Source organism: Rhyacophila brunnea, unplaced genomic scaffold (genome assembly GCF_057557595.1).
Source record: "Rhyacophila brunnea isolate RB1 unplaced genomic scaffold, BYU_Rbru_1.0 scaffold_4, whole genome shotgun sequence".
NCBI lineage: Eukaryota > Metazoa > Arthropoda > Insecta > Trichoptera > Rhyacophilidae > Rhyacophila > Rhyacophila brunnea.
This window is the reverse complement of record NW_028233068.1, coordinates 2039416-2059146: the sequence shown is the minus strand read 5'-3', so window position 1 is coordinate 2059146 and position 19731 is coordinate 2039416. Positions and strand designations below refer to the sequence as shown.

At 34.6% G+C, this 19731-nt stretch overlaps 2 protein-coding genes across 2 annotated transcripts in view; one reads left to right on the top strand and one right to left on the bottom strand.

The window, feature by feature from the left end:
- Positions 1-19731, top strand: part of RyR (Ryanodine receptor) — a 501624-nt gene that overhangs the window by 310657 nt on the left and 171236 nt on the right. The window lies entirely within an intron of this gene.
- The window catches only part of LOC147066726 (lysosome-associated membrane glycoprotein 5), a 31291-nt gene that overhangs the window by 7257 nt on the left and 4303 nt on the right, over positions 1-19731 (bottom strand). The window contains exon 2 of the mRNA XM_085954325.1: positions 548-654. Coding sequence (XP_085810451.1) covers positions 548-654 — 107 coding nt within the window. The remainder of the gene's footprint in view (positions 1-547; positions 655-19731) is intronic.

Below are 19731 nucleotides of genomic sequence, written 5' to 3'. Positions count from 1 at the left end.
TGTCAGAACGGAGGACAAGCTTATACTTGACACGTCTTTAAGTTTATCCCAAATCATATTCTTTCATAATTGAGATCGGTTGTCTGTTATTCTACACCCGTTAGGTATTTCAGTTCCCAGTATTTCTGAGTTCTCTGGTATATCCGTATATTTTTTTTATCATATCCGATTCCTGGCAAATGATTGAACCGGGCCAGTTTTACGCTAATAGTAGGTAGAATAAGAAAACTTACGGTAGATACTAAAACATGCTCTTCTAGTGTTTTCGTTCCCAAAATCACTTATTAGATTATATATAGCTAAATCTAATATTTTTAACAATACTCAATTGGAATTATAATGTGAACATAAAATTCCGTTTCCGGTTGATATCTTGACTTTTTAATCGTTATATTATCTTGTTATTAAATATAGTTATTATCGGACTCCCAAGCCTTTATCAAATCGGGTGTTTGGGCCCGGGCCATAGCCCTTATATTAAATATGATTTGATAGACGATTATTAAAAGAAACATTACCAAAAAATAGTAAAAAATAGAAAGCTTACCCCAGGGTCGCCAGGCATCGGTGTCGTTCTGCTGTATTTGGTAACTCTTGGTTTCTTTGTTGACAGGCCCTCGAGCTGAAGAGATGATGTGGAGTAGACCATCCATGCTGAAGAGAGAAAAACAATTATTGCAAAATTTAAATAAGGACATTTTGTTTTAATTAAACAATGATAATATGATTAATAGGAAAAACACGAGTTCGATAAGATGCGGGTAAGCCCGGTCGCACATATTATAACATCGCCGTAAATTAATACCCTCGTCAATGTTGCAACTCCCTTCCGTTTCTCTCTGAATTTGTGTGTGTGTGTGTGTGTGAACATGGGAAAAAAACAGCGGCGATCTTCTTTGACGTTTACGCAGGGATTAATTAAATTTTAAAAACTAATCAACACCATCTGTAAATTGTAGACTTATTTCAATGAAAACTAATACGTATGACTGATAAAGTTTAGTGTGCACTATTTATGGCGGATCTAACAGCCTACCTCCACCCTTCGCCACTGGTAAAAACAATATCACCCTCCTATTAAGTCAACAAATTATTAATAGGTAGTTGAAGTAGAGTTTGTAACCTTTTGGTAAGTGCGTATAGTGCCTGAAGATGCCGAATGGGGGTCGCAAAAAACGACTCAAATGGAATAGTACAAAACTTAAATCCATTGGAATTTTGGTTTGGCATTTTGCGTAATGCAGACCTGTTTTTAGCGAATCAAAACACGAGTTTTCTTAGCGCAATAATATTACAATAGGCACGAATTATTATAATGTCGAAATAATTGCCCCCTTTTCGATGAACAGAAATCGAAAATGTGAAAACATATTTTGTTGGATATCTTTGATTCTGCGGCAAATCTTTAGATAACGTTTTTTAGGTACGTATGTATGTATTGATAACGTGGGTAGATGCCGCCTTAACCTTCTCCTAGCTGACGTCACAAAATAGATACAGTAATTTCTAAAAGCAATAATAGATTTATATCATATTATTTTTTATGTCTCCTAGTTATTTTATTAATGTCCCCCGAGGTGTAAGTACATATTCGTCACAAGCCCTCTTAGCCGGCCCTCACATCTAAACTCGTCTCATCTGCAACATATCGAATACGTCGATGTGACATCATCGTTATTCACAAAACACACATTATCTTATGGACATTCGCACACTGCTGGAATAAACATTTTAGTTTATTCCAAGAGGCACATGCAACTATTTTCATCCAACATGCAGCGCAGGTACAATCCCAAAATGTCGCACTTCGTCATTCATTTTGGCTTGCCGAGTGACGTCACTGTCCTCTCACGGTCTTGCTATAGTCACAGAAGAAAGTTGCAAGTTGTGCTCAGTTTTGATTTATGACTATTATCCCAGTCGGACGATTTTCAATGTGCGACTGGGTTTACCTTGCGGGTAAAGGCGGCTCTGTCTCTCAGTGTTCAGTACCAGTCCATGCTAGTGGAAACTCCGTGACAATCTTGATTTAGTGAATTTAGTTCATCTGGAGGAAGCTCTTCTTTGTGTCACCCGACTATATAGCACGATTTTTTCCAAGTTGTCATCCTCTCATGAGAATAATAAATTTGAGAATCCGACGCTGGCAAACCGAGGAGAGTCTGACGCAAATGTCAAGCTAGCTGATGATGGATTCGTTTGTTCGTCCACGATACTCTCATTACCCGCCTCCAGTGTCATGCTTGAAGAATTGACCGTAATACATTATATCGAAGTAGGGATTACGCACATTCTAGTGCACACCAACCAAGGTATTGGGAAGTTGCTCCTGGGACACTTTCGCCACAAATTTGAAGAGGGCTTAACGTTCATTACGCCTGCATAACAGGTCTGGAGACGTGGCGGGTGGTGGAGTTAAAAGCAATTACCATACTTCAAATGCATCTAGTCTCTGAGAAGGTCTTTTTTCATCGAGAATTAACTGCAATTTACTGTTTCAAAGCAGGAATCACGCATACTCCAGTGCACGCCAACTAAGGTCTTGGCAAGTTGTTCGTGGGACACTCTTAACACAACTCTATACCTTTGAAAGGCGCCTGAAATTCATTACGCCACGACATACGCCTGCATATCGGGTGTGGAAATGTGGTGAGTTTTGGAGGGGAAACTAGATGAATTTCAGGCGCTTTGATACTATTTTTAGTTTCTAGATTGGTATCAGTTTCCACATAGCGGTTTTACCATTATTACCATTCTCATTTTATATTTTCACTTTCGATATAGCTCTTCTCGATTTCCCTGCGCCAGACTCTCTAATTTACAGGTCATATAGCCAGGAGGTAAGATGACAGCATAGAAAATCTCATATACGTAGTCAGGTCGTAGGTCGTAGAGGACAAAGGAAAGCTTTCTAGAGGTAGACGAACCAAATCAAGAGTTCCACGTGTTTTCCACTGACGGGATCTATGTGGCTCTGAATGCCGAGAGGGGTGAAGTCTTCTTGCTAAGTTTTCGAGTGGTAGAACGAGTATCCATGATGAGGAGGGGAGAGGAAGGAATTCCTCAATTGGAGACGTTTTGTTAAAGAAAATCAATGATAAAGTTCATGAAGATCGCCGTCTGCCAGTACGTGAGCTCGCAATTTTGATCCCAGATGTCAGTAAGTCTACCATACAAATAATTTCGAACCTCCGAAGGGCTATCCAAAACAGGCAACGAGGAAAGCTGACCAAGTCGTGTGTTTGCTAATATAACGCTTGGCCCCGCACAGCCGACATCACCACCACTCTATTCGACTCATTCAAATGGGATAACCTCCGTCATCCTGCGCATAGCCTCGACCTGGCGCCGATTGATTACCATCTTTTTCTTCACCTCAAGCAACATTTGGCCGGAAAACGCATCGAGACCGACGAGGACGTGGAGGAAGAGGTGGGAATATTTTTGAGGACGGTGGCGACGGAGTTCTACAACATGGGAATCAAGGACCTAGTGCCACGGCTCACTAAATGCATCGATTGTAACGGGGACTACGTCGAAAAATAGTAGGGATATGTACCGAAAATGTCGTATGATTTTTATAAATAATAGAGGTTTTTAATTCTTGGACAATCTCGTATAATGATTAAAAGTGGTCACCTAAAATGTATTTTGATAGATAAGTTTGCGATATTCGCAGCTGGGCGGGGGGGGGGGGGTGGTGCTTTATTTGATTCAGAATCGTAGTTGCTTAAGACTTAGGACGTGGGCGTCGCAAACTACCCTTCCACTGGGTTTGACGTAAACGTTTTGTTATTTTACTGTTCATTCATCCGAAATAATAATATACTTTTACGTCTTTACGTGTGGCCGCTTACAATCTAGAAAAGGCTAACCCGAGTGTTGACCTATGAGTCTATGACACACAGCGGTGACTATCTACCCACGTAGATCGGTCCCTACAGAAATTGGTCGATTTTTTGTTAATCAAACATTATTATTTATTCGATAAAATGAAAGTGTTATTGTAGAATGTAGATAATAAGATTGATTATAAAGTATATAATGCTTACACTAAAATAATATGTCATATAACAAATAAAAATACGTACGCACGTATATAGTTTTTCTGCGATTTCCTTTTATGTTATAGGTATCTAGGTACTTTCATTTTTGAAGAAAAGTATTTTATATGTCAGTAGGTATAAGCAGTGACGAAGGGTGGAAGTAGCCTGTTAAGATCCGACATTAATAGTACACGTTAAGCTTTGTTAGTCATACGTATTTGTTTTTATTAAACTAAGACTACAATTTACAGATGGTGTTGGTTTGTTTTTTAAAAATCCCTGCCTAAACTAAACCACAATAGTTTTGGTATATTTTGGGTGATACAACAAAATTGTGCACACTTTTTCATTCATACTTATTTGTTTTCGCTGGATTACGAATACATATTATACATATTGTTGGTTTATTTTTGTAAAATTCATTAAGCCCTGCCTAAACCAAACTATAATAGATAAAAAATGGTAGTATGAAATATCCAAAGTTATGTATGAATTAATTGCATAATTTTAGATTTTATAGATATACGAGTATTTTTTTTACTATTATCTATTATGTCTTGGGTTTAGGTGTAGGTACTATTTATGGCGGATCTTAACAACCTACCTCCACCCTTCGCCACTGGTATTATTATATCGGTACACTCTACCTATTTAACTAGAATAAAATTGTAAATGATACAAATACCCACTTCTCATAATCAATATTAATTTCTAAAATATACCTATACATACAATATCTATATTCGAATATTACAATATAACAATTATTTAGTAATATTTATAAAAACTGATTGGTTGGGCCGATCATGATCCCAATCCCATACTTAAACACTCAAAAATATGTTACACTTACCATCCTTATTATTATTGTCATCCAGGCACTTAACAATCACGGGTCATAATTAGACCGTTGTTTAACGACAGTCAGTTATTAGTTGGCAACGAAAGAGTCAACTTGCTACAGTGTAGCCTTCATTTAAGCAATAACTCAATACGAGACTCCGTACGAGCTCAGTAAATCAGATCATTCATATAAACGTCATTATCATCCATATTAACCCAAGTGCAATAGCGAGAGTGACACTCCAAAACTATTTACCTACTAGTGCGTGGGTGCATGACCCGGGGCCAGTTCCAGTGCGCGCAAGCCCTCTCAACATCAAAGGCCAGTGCCTGGTATTATCGTGTAAATCGTCCCCCCCCCAGATACGGAATCCACAAGCATCCTTAAAACTATAGTCCACAACAGCGCAACTACTAATAAATAAAAGAAATAGGTATATTATTTTGTGATTCGACATCCTTCTATCCAATGAGATTTTTTGACAAGAATGTCTATCTATGAGCAATAAAGCTACGTTCAAATATCATGAACGCGTTTTTGTTACATTTTTAAAATCATTTCGAGTACCTACCTACCTATGTAAATTAAGTATTTATATAGGTACACAACGACTAAAGGTTATTTAAAAAAAATCAATTAAAGGACACACGAAACACGTTTCCTACCGCTATAATATTTCGAAGCAAACTTTTGATATTTACGGCTTTTGAATTTAGAACATTTGAGTTAACATTTAGTACTTATATTGTCTATTAAAAAATACATACATTTTTGAAAATACATAATTTTGAAAAACCCGAGAAACATAATAAATTATGTATATTAGAAAAAATCCTGGAGATTACCGGGACTCCAACTCCCATCTTTTAGATGTGTTAAATGAAAGATGCGGGTTCCACTCGGCCCAACTTTTTTTCTTCTAAAATGTATATTTCTGAGGTTTTTCAAAATTATATATTTTTTAAATCAAATTATTTGATCTATTCACCTGCTACGCGTCAGCGTATCTTCAAACTCTCGGTTTTTTGCATTTAAATGGTAGTCCTAGTAGTTAAGTACGTAAGGCGATGGCCTTTCAATTGGGGGCTCCGAGTTCGACTCGGTGAGGTCACAATAATTATATTTATGTGATTTCCTCAAAGCCTGTGTGTTTATGAGTGTTTTTATTTTATTACTGAATATACTTCTGTCATTAGAACGCATGGTCTGTTGTATTGGTAAAAAGAATATGTACCGATAGTATAATATATATATTTTTCTATATAATAGATTATACTACTTCCTGTTTCTTTAACTTTGCCGTTTATTTGTTTTCTCTGTTGGTAGTAATTGGTTTACCACCAAGTGTTCTTTCTTCGTCTGGAAAGAAAAAAGTGAGAACAAAGAACACACGTTGACAAGGAACCAAATATGTTTTTAAACGCTTTTCTTATTGTTGTAGAGGTCGCAGCTCTACGCCGTAGACGTCTCTACGCTAAAGTTTTGGGGTTAGAATTTATTAAAAACGTAAAAACAGTGTAATTATTAGTGTAATAATGTCAAAAAAACATTTTTTTCAATATATTTACATAACAATCTACGCATTTTTTTAATGATTTATTGCAGAAAAGGCTATGTCAAAAAATGGACAATCTTTTTTTTATACTCGCTTAATTATGAAATATAATGGGACTATTCCTAAAATAAAATACAACCTCATCGTAAAATATAAAGACATAACAATTCGACATTATTCCAACATAAATACTATTCGATATTTTCATAGATATTACTATTTTAATAATTTTTGAAACAATCACAGTCATTTATATAGTATGCATAATATTACATATTAAACTAATCGCCTACGCTGTGACTGTAGAGTAATTTACCTCAATATATGATGGTTTTAAGTTTGAATTAATACCCTTTGCTGCCCCTCACTATTTTTTATTTAGTTAAATAAATTTGATAATACCGTTTAGTTTGACAAAACTTAGGTTAGATTTGGTTAGGCAACCATTGTAAATGAATTTAAACAAATATATACTTCATAGGTTTTCCGTGATGTATTCTGATAATTGCTTACGAGAATATATCTACCACCAAAATACTATGGTATTACAAACATGCAAAGAGTGTTGGTTTCATTTGAGGGGAACGTGCTGCGTGGTATCGCCGGACACACAGTCTGGATGGAGACGGAGATAAAATAACGAGCTGTACGGTTTTTACGGGAGTATACATAATTACCGTACAGTCTATCAAATCGGGCCGCCTTATATGGCTGGGCCATGTACACAGACTGAACGAATCACGAATGACAAAGAAATTGTCATTCACGAAGCCAGAATCCAGAAGGCAAACGAAAAACGGATCAATCGAGAGAGATAACAGAGAGTGTCAAAGTGAATTTAAAGATCTTGGGCATCCTACATTGAAGAGAAGCAGCTTTGGATAAACATGCATGGAGGCAGATGCTGGAGGAGGCCAAGATCCACGTAGGGTTGTAGCGCGAAGAAGAAAAATATGATAATGACATTACAAAATAATAGTATTTACCACAAATAAGGTTTAATAATACTGACTACTGATTGGAATGTGTTCTTTATAATTTTCAATAATTAAAACGTATCCACTGTCAATTAAATTAGTTAGACCAGTAGATCTGTTTCTGAAAAATGCAGCAACAATAAAGTAATCAAAAATATGTAGAAAAAATGTCATACTTAAAATTAATGTATGTTTTTCGTCAATTATCAATAATTATTATTGTTCGTGCGGTTAATAGGTATTCTGTGAATTTTACATGCGCGTATCCAATGCAGTGTTGCCATCTTTTCAAAGTGGAATTATAGTACAGAGCCTCCAAAATTATAGTATTTGGGGAAAAATATAGTACGCGTTGTCATCTGTTGAAAATTTATGTTTTTTGTTTCTCAGAAAAAAATAACAGAAAATTTGAGAAACTCCGAGACCCCTTTTTATTTAGGTACCTCTTCCAACCAAAAATGCTTACCGAAGAATTCAATAAATTTCATTTTTCGAGCAATTTTTTTTCCAAGTTCACCAAATCTTCTTATATTACGAAATTATAGTACTTTGCAACAATTTATTTAATGGATATGTCGAAATTTTAGTACTTTTTACATATTTTTCCGATATTCAAAATTATAATATTATTGGCGTACTATACCTGTTTTATATAGTACATAGTACCTGGACCAAAATTGTAGTACAAATATTATAATTATAGTACGGTTGGCAACACTGATCCAATGACATAATTGCAAGTGTATATAAAGCATTGGGGCTCAGCCAGAAAATGGGCCCAAAATCTCAGTCCGGGAGTTATTAATGAGTTTTCTATTTTCTTGGTATAATATGAATTATTTTTTTAATGAAAGTTTAAAAATATCTTCGAAATTTTTGACGGAAAAAACATATTTTTAGTAACGCCGGGGGGAGGGCGGGGGTTATATCATTTTGAATAATATGGTTTCAATATTTCTAGCTACGCCACTGGACTTATCATGATTATGCAGCTGTTGTTAACATTCATAATCAAACTTCGTGTTGATGGACTTAAATCATGAACCAAATTAATGTTCATTTTAAAACTCCCATTCACGTGATTGGATCGCCTATCGTTCGGATTTTTTATTGAAGCACAACGCTCTATGTTCGCATGAGCGAATGGAAAATTAATCATTTTCTAAAAGGGTAGATCGGTTTAGGGTGGGGGTAGGAGGAGAGTGAACAGGGAAATAAAATCAGTGATGTTATTAGGAAAAAAGCCGCCCTTAATGGTTAATATGCCGCCCTCTTCTATTTTCAGTTTCAAATTTGATGAAAATTCATTACTTACCTATTATGTATATTTTTATTTTTGCTATCTAAATGAACAAATTGATAAATGCTATAAATCTAATATTGTAGGTATAATGTCTACTGGGCCTCAGAGTAGGTAAACGTTGTCATCGACAAGGGTTAAAAAACGATTTCCCACTAAATATATTATTCTCTTGTAATTTATTAGTAATGCATGCGATCACGTAGATACGCTTCACGTGGCCATAACATGTACACTTTTTGCCATCCTTCACACTTTTATGGAATATTCGTATGGATTCCGACGCCGTGGTCGACCCTATCTCTCGCTATGACGTGACTTTGTGCCTAGAGGTTGTGATCGAGAATTCTCGAGAAATAGTCAGAGAAGACCAATCTCGAATCTCGAGAAAGTAATTTTCCGAAATTTCAATAATTCTTACTTCTCGGGAAATCATTAATGAGATTCTCGTGAAATTGTAAGTAGTACCTATATAATCTGTCCAAGAAAATTTGATATCTCGGTTATATTGGCCGAAAGAGGTACAAAAAGCTCTTGACATTGATTTTGAACTGAATTTTCCAAATCACTGGATTAAGTTTTTTTGAATGAAAAAAAGATCCATCAATAAATTTTTCGAGAAAGAAAAACCCAATCTCGAATTCTCGAAAAGGCAATTATTCTTGATTTCAATAAGTCTTGAATCCCGATAAATGAAAAAATCGTGAAATCACTAGCTCTATTAATTGTGTCTGCTTTATTCTATGATTGTGGGGTGTGATCAGTTGAAATTGGTAAAATCTATCTCAATTAATATATTGTATTGTATTGCTTGGTTCAACCATCTAATTTGACTGTAAATTGAAATAATAAATATTAATTTTGGATTTATAATCAATAGTTGATTTCATTTCAATCATATCACGATAAGTTAATTCATCGACACACATTAATTGTTTACTGTTCTCTGCAAATTCAAAATGTGGATAATTTTTCACTATGTTGTTGGTGTTATGGAAATGTTTACGTCGAAAATTTCCCATTACGCCCCTCGGACTGCGCCATTATTATCCGAAAATGTATTTTTAAGACGTTCAGTGTAGAGTATGGGGCGGTAAATATAACAATGACGAAACTTGACAGCAGTCTGACATTTTACGAACAACATATCACGCCATCATCAAAGTGTATTATGTACTCTTATTGTACAGTGTTGATTATAAAATGTGATTATTTAATTAAGGTTTATAATGAATGTTGGCGTTGGTTTACGACCAAAATGGCGACGTTTCTATGGTTGCTCCATTGACTTAGGTACTAGTGGACCCAGAAGTGACATCCCGTGGGAGTAGGCAGATTGAGCGTCGCTTGGGGGCAGCAGTTACTCGAAGGGCGGCAAATCGAGGAGAATCATTTAGTATATATAAACATAGGTAGCTTAAATTATTTTGTTTACATGCCTACAATAATAGCATAGGTACTTAGTAAAAATGGTGTGGAAATAATAAATCTGTGTATTGCTAAATTTAATGGTACAAACCAAATGTGTGTAAAATACGAACCATGTAGAACCTCAGACTCTGATGATTTGGGTATATTTATTCGCTTTTTATATCTAAATTTAATTTATTAGTGGCATAAATATATACCTATATATTTTGTTAGTAATGTATCCATACAAGAGATTTATTAGATATCGGAGTCATGAAAGGATGATAAAAATACAGTATAAAAATGGGGCGGCATTTTGTCTAGGGACGTCACTGGGACCCAACATAATAAAGAATAAGATCCCTTCGTAGACAAGCAATAAAATTGGGTTTGTTCATATAAGTTCAATTCATCGGTAAACATAGTTAGTTGAAAAATAAATCTTATAATTCTACCAATCAGTATTATAAATGTCTCTACACAATATTACCATCTACCTAGATTGCAATAAGGGTGATTAATAAAAAAAGCATCCATGTATTTTTTTTTCTTATTTCTCTGCTATATGACTCTCGGTGATGATTTTGGCTATTTTCACGTCTTTGACCTACTCTTATAATGTAACCACTTTAATTAATCAATAGTTAGCTCCAAATTGACTTTTTGAGTTAAAGGTTAACAGACTACGAAATACTATAAAGAGGTGTAATTGAATTCTAATAATTACGAGATAAAAAGAACTTTTTATACCTATCCAACGTTTTTAAATTTTCTGTTGAATCATATAAACTTGACTTGACTAACTTAAACGATCAAAAAAAAATGTACTTGATAGAAATACTGAATAAATATACTGAAATGTCATTTTGACACTTCATATTTATTTCCATAGTAACGCTTTAATAATTTAGTTGCTAGGACCCACTTAGCAACAAATAATAGTTTTACTTTTTACGGATTTCTTCCGAAATAACTTTTCATACAAAACAGAATTAACTGAAAATGAAATCAATTCTACTTAAAGATGGCTAAAAGTATTTAAAAAATGCATTGGCATCGTGTTCTGATATATTCCAAAAGTTTCAAATGTCTAACTAGTCGGGAAGTTATTTAAAAATCGATTGCAAGATTTGTACCGGACAAACAACCACCGGACAAATAAGAATACGAGCTAAGAAACACGTTGTAATAATAATAAAAAAAATATATAAGTAACAATATTCTTAACCAATATTATCACAAGTAAAAAGAAAATAAAGAAAAATACAGTATAAAATCAATCTCACATAAAAAAATGGAGTTAACAAAATAAAGATGAACTTAAATGAGTTAAATGAAACCAAAACCACAATAATAATGTAAGTTGAACTGTGAACGATGAACCGGTCAACCTGGTGTGACTATTGTTAACCGTTATATAATTATAGTATTACTATAATTTTGATTCTGCGAAAAATATAAAATAGTAAGTACCTATAATGTTATGCGAAATATGTTAAAATACTCTAATTTTGACGAATTCAAGATTAAAAAAATCTTCATGTAGTTACCTATAGATTTTTCAGAAATACTATATTTTTTAGACATTTGTACTATAATCAGCATAGAAAAAGGAAAAAAATACTGGTGCTTGCCCATCTAGTTGAGCAATTTACACTTGCTAGAGTACTAGACAGTGTAGATCGTACAGACGCGTCCATGTGCGATGTTTCCAATAATGAAATTTAAAATTCATTTAGGTAAGTACTGTGAACATGTTTTCGTCGCAAGTTTTTTTTAATGAAATTTGCGTGCCAATCTCATAAACCACTTATTATAATAAAATTATTACAATTTATATTAATTGTTTCTTCGCCATAAAACGCACACTCATACACGCGATGTCATTACTTGCCACTGTTTTGGGCGAATAGATCGAAAGAGTAAAACCTTGTTATTATTTAAACCTAAAAATTAAAATATCGCGTGAAAAACCACGAATTTTTATTACAAAATTACTATTAGAGTAGATAGGTACTTTAAGTAGAAGTTTAGAAGATGGCGTCGCTTTGTGTCCATATTATACTCCACCTAACGAGCGCATATGGAAAAGAAGATAAAAAAATAGTATTTACTAAACCTGGAAAATACCGAAACCGAACACTGAAACTCAAGAACAGGGATCTAATCCCTTGATTCCGAACTTTAAGAACCCCGAATCAGAACCCATTAAATATGTCGGAGTGCAACCATTACCATCATGGGCCCCACATCGTGAAGCGGGCCCCCAGGCTAGGATCTTTGGCGGGCCCCCCTACCTATCGCTAAGGATAAAGGCAGTGTGACGCTCTACAGTAGCGTTTTCCAAATGGTGTACGCGTAAAATTAAAGTGTATGTTTAGTGTTTTATTGTATATTTTAATACTTACATCCATTTGAATTATGGAGATGGCGAGCATTGGATACACAATTAAAAAGTGTATCGTACAACCACATAATTTTAAATAATAATATAATTGATGGACAATGGGCCCCCAGAGCCCGGGCCTCCAGGCTAGAGCCCTGTCAGCCCCCCCCCCTTGTGGGGGCCATGATTGCCATTGTGTAAAATAATATTGTATTATTTTTAGTGCAAGCAAATTATCAAAAAATATTAATATATTTTGTATAAGTAACAGTGTTTTTACTAAAATAGGTATGGTTGAAAATCTACAAATTGTGGTATGCATTATGCTCTACCTAGTAATAATATATTCAACAAATGGCATAGAGTTATGTTTCCAGTTATTTTTTGAATGCAGATAATAACATATCCATAATATACCTATAACTAGATCATGGCCTCACATCCTGAAGCGGGGCCCCAGGCCAGAATTTTTGACGGGCCCCCTACCTATCCCTAATCTTAATGGCAGTGGACGCTATACAGTATCAGTCTACACAACACACATAAATTAATACAAGATGTGAATTTAGCAGACGCTTGATCTGAATTCGTGATCTATGGTTAAATTGTTGAAATTCTGTCCCGGCTACCGCGGGAACCAATTTTTACATTCACACAATTACAATAAATTACATGTGAATTTACACTACTATATTATTAAAGAAATATTGCCGCAAAATATTGATATTTTTAAATTATTAGATGCCGAATGATAATAAAATATTCTTATATATTTCTTACGTACCAAATACAAGTATGACGGTACAAGATAAGTATTGTCTAAGTTTTACGTCCATTTATCATAATATTCTGCAATAAAATCACATAAGGCTACATAACATGACGTAGATTGTAAGATTATAAAAAGATTAGTCATAGTCACCCTGTAGGTACGTCGACACTGACATTTCCACAAACATTTTCCATTTTCGTAACGACTAGTTAGCATGCACGGGTTTTAAGGCATACACTCAACTATAATATATAATTAACAGCTGTAGGCAATCTTTGCCTGTACCTATATAAGAAGCAGAATCTTGAATAATCACTGTTCAGAAAAAATCAGAAACAAACAAGATAACAGGGAAAGTTAACATGGATCTTCTGAGTATATATGTAAATATTTTAACCAGCCATTTCGAGATTCATATTTTCATTTATGAATATGAAATTCGTCAGTATTTTTTAAGTTAGGAAACAGTGATAATAATATATACCTCGTATCTAAATCTGAGATAATAATAAATTGTGAAAACTAACATAGTTTAGATTATATGATTGATTACATAATATAATTTCGGTACTGTTCGGTTATACGGAATACAGCGGAAAACGCATTTTGAAAATACCCGATATACTGGATTATTTGTTAGTTTTGGGTTAGTTTAGGTTAGGTTAGGTTGGGTCAGGTTAGGTTAGGTTAGGTTAGGTTAGGTTTGGTTAGGTTAACCTAACAAATAATCCAGTTTATCGGCTATTTTCAAAATGTGTTTTCCGCTGTATTCCGTATAACCGAACAGTACCATAATTTCTTTGATTGTGTTAACTGTCAATTCATGGTGGATCTGCATTGTATAATTGATTAATTTAATAAAACGCAATTTTTTTAGTACTTATTCCACTTTTATTATTTAATAGATTTGGACCGGTTTCGTCCTCCTTAAAGGGACAGTTTTCAGAGTTGAAAATAGCTGATATACTGGATTATTTATTTTGTTTGGTTAGATAAAGTTAGTTTTTCATTCTTGAATTCATGAATTTTGCCAAAATCAGCTATGTAAATTGAATTAATGTTCATATTGAATCTAATAAAATTGGAGACCGTATAGTATACGGTCATCTCTTTCCGATAAGAAAGCTCAAGGCGAACTGTGCCACGGTTAAATTTTTACGTACAATTTACATATTGTAACCGATTAATATGCGTGAAGGTATTTTAAATATATTGAACCTTACAAATTCAAGAGGTTCACAACATGAAATACCTACTCTCCATAAATTGTATGAAGGAAACAGAGGTAAATCACCCATTTGACTTTGCCCACTTTGACTTTTATTATATATATTAATTTGATAATTTTGTAATTCCGTGTCGCTGCATTTGGCTCTCAATCCGTAGCCTATTTATCAATGAATTGAAGCACAACACAATGACGCAACAAGTCGCCTAGAATTTTCATATAAAAACACAGACGTCATAAATCCACAGGTCTGGTGATTGAATAAGAAAACCTTTCACTAAATATCCCTAATCGAAAGATAGATCGATTCAGATACCTACTGACGTCATCTTTATGATATACTTACGGGGTAAAAGAATTCGTACCCCATGGGGTTTTACTGGATATTAAAAGCCCACCTTATCAGCAGCAATAGTTATTCTAGTAAACGAGCGTGTGAAGGTCATGGAGTCAAATTCCAATGGAACCAACAATTCAATTGTACACGGTGAATTGTGTTTCCAGCTAATATAATTAGTATTGTGTATTTGGATCTAGGATTCAAAACATATATGTTCATTTTGTGGTATAAGATACCTCAGTGGCGCATCCAGGATTTAATATTGGGGGGGGGGGCCCAAGGAGGAAAATGTAAATTAGTCCCATAGGCTTTTTTTCTTCTTCACATCCTAATTTCTCGTTTATCGGCCTTTTGTCTATTGCACTCGGTGTACCTACACCATGGTTCCCACATCCTGAAACGGGCCCTCAGGCTAGGATATTTGGCGGGCCTCCTACCTACTGCTAAGTGTACAGTGTGAAACACTACATTAACGTTTTTCAAATTGTGTTTTAGTTCAAATTAAGGGTACTTATACAGTGAATTATTGGCGATTTTTAATACTCGTACATCTACTTTAATAATGGAGCTGTCGACTATCGACACATAATAGTCAAAAAATATATTGCACAATTACCTATATAATTAAAAATGTTCATGGCCATGAAGTATAATAGCGCCGCAGGCGACTTTTTTTCCTATTAAAGCTAATTTATGATGTGTGTTTATTTCACTCATCAGGTCAACCCGACACGCCGGGCCCCCCACAGCCCGGGCCCCCAGGCTAGAGCCCTGTCAGTCCTCCCCAGCCATGACCTACACCACTCCGGAATTCGGGTGGACACCGAGAATTTTTTGACAGTTCCATTAGGTATTGGGTTTCTAAAAAAACCTGACATTAGTGTTTCAAAATTTTTGTGTTTTTGAATTTTTCTAAAAAGGGTGCTGGAGAATTACAAATCATTTTTTTGCCGTGTTTTTATTTGTCTAAGTCCAAAGGTATAGTTTGCTGGCTTTCAATTTCAATGTTTAAAATCATTCTGAAAATTTTCATGTTTGGGGGGTGCCAGGGCCCCTCCTCCCCCCTGGGTGCGCCACTGAGATACCTACTTGCTATGCTACCAGTCAAAATTCTGTACATACTGACCGTCGTTTAAAATTCAATAAATGTGACAATACCGTTATAAATATTCTACCGTAGTGACAAAGAGTCGGTACTAAACGAAGATTTAACGTTTACCTTTTACTTGTGAAACATAATTCGTTAAAAATATCGATATTGCAAAACCAAAAGGGCGTTAGGAACATTATGACACGAAAACAATGAGTTAGATTGTTTAAATGTAATCTCAAGTGTCCCAAAAGTGTATCAGCAAGAGTTATACCGTAACGAAGTTGTACTTACTATTTTTAATGAAAAATATAAGACGAAACCGACACAGTTGCATATTTTCACTTATACCATAATCTAAGCTTATACCCTTTGGCTTAGCATATGTACTCGATATATTATAATTGCAACGTAAAGTGAAAATTGGTTCGATTGAAATAACAACACGACAAACTAGCGACACCATTAATAGTATCGCAATGGTTACAAGTCAAATATCTGACATTATTATCCAGAAAGTCTAACTCAATATATTTTTTGACGACATGAAAATTGTCTATATTCACGAAATTCATAATTATTATGTGTATTATATACAGTGACGTCCCTAGACATAATGCCGCCCATAGGCAGCGCCAAAATGACGCCCCATTTTTTATACAGCATTTTGTATCATTCTTTCATGACTCCAATATTCGAGAAATGTGCTGTATAGATACATTACTAACAAAATATATACCACTAAATCTAATTTGGCCGCGCGGCATAAGCGTTGGACTACAAAGCCGTGGGTCCCAGGTTCGAATCCTGGGTCTGGCAAGTACAAAAATTGTTTTTCAATTTGTGTGTGTCAGGGTATGGACCTAATAGGTTGAGCAAGTGGCTGACATCCATTTCTCGTAAAAAACAAAATCTGTCAATACAAACCTCCACTCTGTGGAGGCCCATATGATCCTATCAGGATCGGACATGGTCGAAAAAAAAAAAAAAAAAAAAAATCTAATTTAAATGCCATCTCTACTTCAATAGACAAAATTGCAAGTCCAGGTTTTCAGATACATTTAAATATAGGTACACCTGACAACTTTCAAAACTCGTGAGTGCCTGGCAAAAATATATGGATAGATTAATTGTGTAAGTATGTACCTACCTATACCTAGACTACTAAGTAAACTAGACATCGCAAACCCGACAAAAAAATACAGTCCTGTTATACCTTTTATGTTATTTAATACGTCATTTTGTTTCCAACCAGTGAGCTGATTTTTTTAATATAAAGATATTTTCGTTATTACTAAGTTTATGTACCTATTTATATATATAGCTAATAATTCTTCTCGATTTGCCGCCCTTCGAGTAACTGCCGCCCCCAAGCGACGCTCAATCTGCCTACCCCCACGGGACGTCACTGATTATATAACATATTGAACTGTTTGAAGTGCCGGAGCGCGCTACGGCCTGGAAAAAAGTCATGGGTCGCTTCAGCCTCTCCATTCAGTGACGTCCCGTGGGGGTAGGCAGATTGAGCGTCGCTTGGGGGCGGCAGATACTCGAAGGGCGGCAAATCGAGTAGAATTATTTGGTATTATATAGAAATAGCTACCTATATTAGTTATATTATAACCAGAGCGTTGGAGATGTTTTTTTCCGGATGTTTTTTTTATCCAGTACTTACTATATTTTAGTATGATGTCACCACGCTTCGCGAGGAATTTTTGTTTTATTTTTGACTGCTCGGTTTCGTATACAAATGACAATAAAAAATATTTTTACCACTCTTGCTACGTAGACACATTATAAATGATAAATGTAAAACACCAAAAAACCATAATAAATCAGTCATATTACTCATAAATAATATAATAATATAATGTCATTTGCTCAGATTAAAGAGTTCCTTTCATAACAGTGATATTATGTAGGTATACGCGCAAAAGCCGTCGCGCCATAGCTGGCGCCGAACAAGCGACGTAGGTAGGTATTGAAACAAAATAATACTACCTATATAGATTTCAACGTTGGTGACGAAACGAGGAACATTATGGTAGAGATTTATAGGTAGGTACATACCTCCGTATTTTTTAATTTATCCAAATAATTTTGCTAGTCACTCCCGAGATTTAAAAGTTGCTGGATGTCTATTGCAAAATAGATATTCATAATGATTATTAATCCATTGACATTTGTCATAACAAGTCATAAGTCATAATCAATTAGTATTCGTGCATATTATATTAAGTACCAGCTAATTGTAATAAAAATGTACACTAGTAGGTACCTATCTAGATTATATCGTATTTATCGTGCTGTGAATAACAATATCTTCTTTAAGTCATTTTTTGTAAACATATTTTGTGTTGATAATAGTGTGGATTTGGGTATTTTATTTCAATCATCAACGGTTGAGTGTTGAGACTATTAATTAATAGTATATTTATGATTAAAATTAGGTTTATATTAAAAAAATAACGAGGAAAATTATTGTGTTTACATATTGTAGGGTACAATAATGGCATAGAAAAAATGGTGTAAAAATATTACGTCTGCGTAGGTATTACTAAATGGTACAGACCAAATGTGTCAGACATAGGTATCAACCAAATGGCATCTCAGACTCTGGTGATTTGGGTAAGTGTTTAACTAATATTATATTTATTTGATAATTTATTTATTAATATCTAAGTTTAATTTTTTATGATTCAGCTTAGTGGTAGGTATATATTTTGTTAGTAATGTATCCATCCATACCATGCCCCCCACAAGAGGGGGCTGACAGGGCTCTAGCCTGGGTCCCGGGCTCGATAAGTGAAATAAACACATATCTCAAATTCGCCCTAATAGCAAAAAATTCGCCTGCGGGGCTATTTTCTTCGATATTATTAATATTTATAATTATGTGGTTGTACGATACAATTTAAAATTGTGTAGCGATACTTAAAAACTCCATAATTCAAATGGGTGTATTAAAATATACAAAAAACACTAAATATACACATCAATTTTAACGCGTACACCATTTGGAAAACGTTACTGTAGAGCGTCACACTGCCTTTATCCTTAGCGATAGGTAGGGGGGCTGCCAAAGATCCTAGCCTGAGGGCCCGCTTCAGGATACGGGAGCCATGCTTCATACAACACATTTCTTAGATATTGGTGTAATGAAAGGATGATAAAAAAATGGGGCGGCATTTTGACGCTGCCTAGGGGCGGCATTTTGTCTATGGACGTCACTGTCTCCATTACTGGTAATATAATATTAATATGCTTGTTTGTAATCTTATTTATTTTTCCCCTCTCTTCCTACCCCTGAAATTGGTTGTGATAGAGTGGTTAACCACATACTGAAAGAAATATACGAAAATTTACCACGTCCTATCACCTAACTTGAGGTCTGTCTCCTGTCCTATGTTTAGAACTGGTAAAATAATGTTAAATACCTATCAATTCTTGGTTTAAATAAATTATATTAATAAAAAAATCGCATTAATGTACTGAGAGAATTTTATATTTAATTATAGTTCATTTTTTCAATAAATAACTTAGTGTTTAAAAATCAGTTGACATCGTCCAATTGAAGCGAACTATTGATGATTATTAAAGCACTACATATTATTGTATTTTATTTCAATTGATTTAAAACTTAGATATCAATATTGCATGTAGGTCTTTAACGATAATCATTAGTGTTATAATTATAATTATGTAAATCACATACCGCTTGACGTATGTAATTTACATAATAAGTGTGATGATAAAATATGGTAATCTGGGATTTTCTATAGA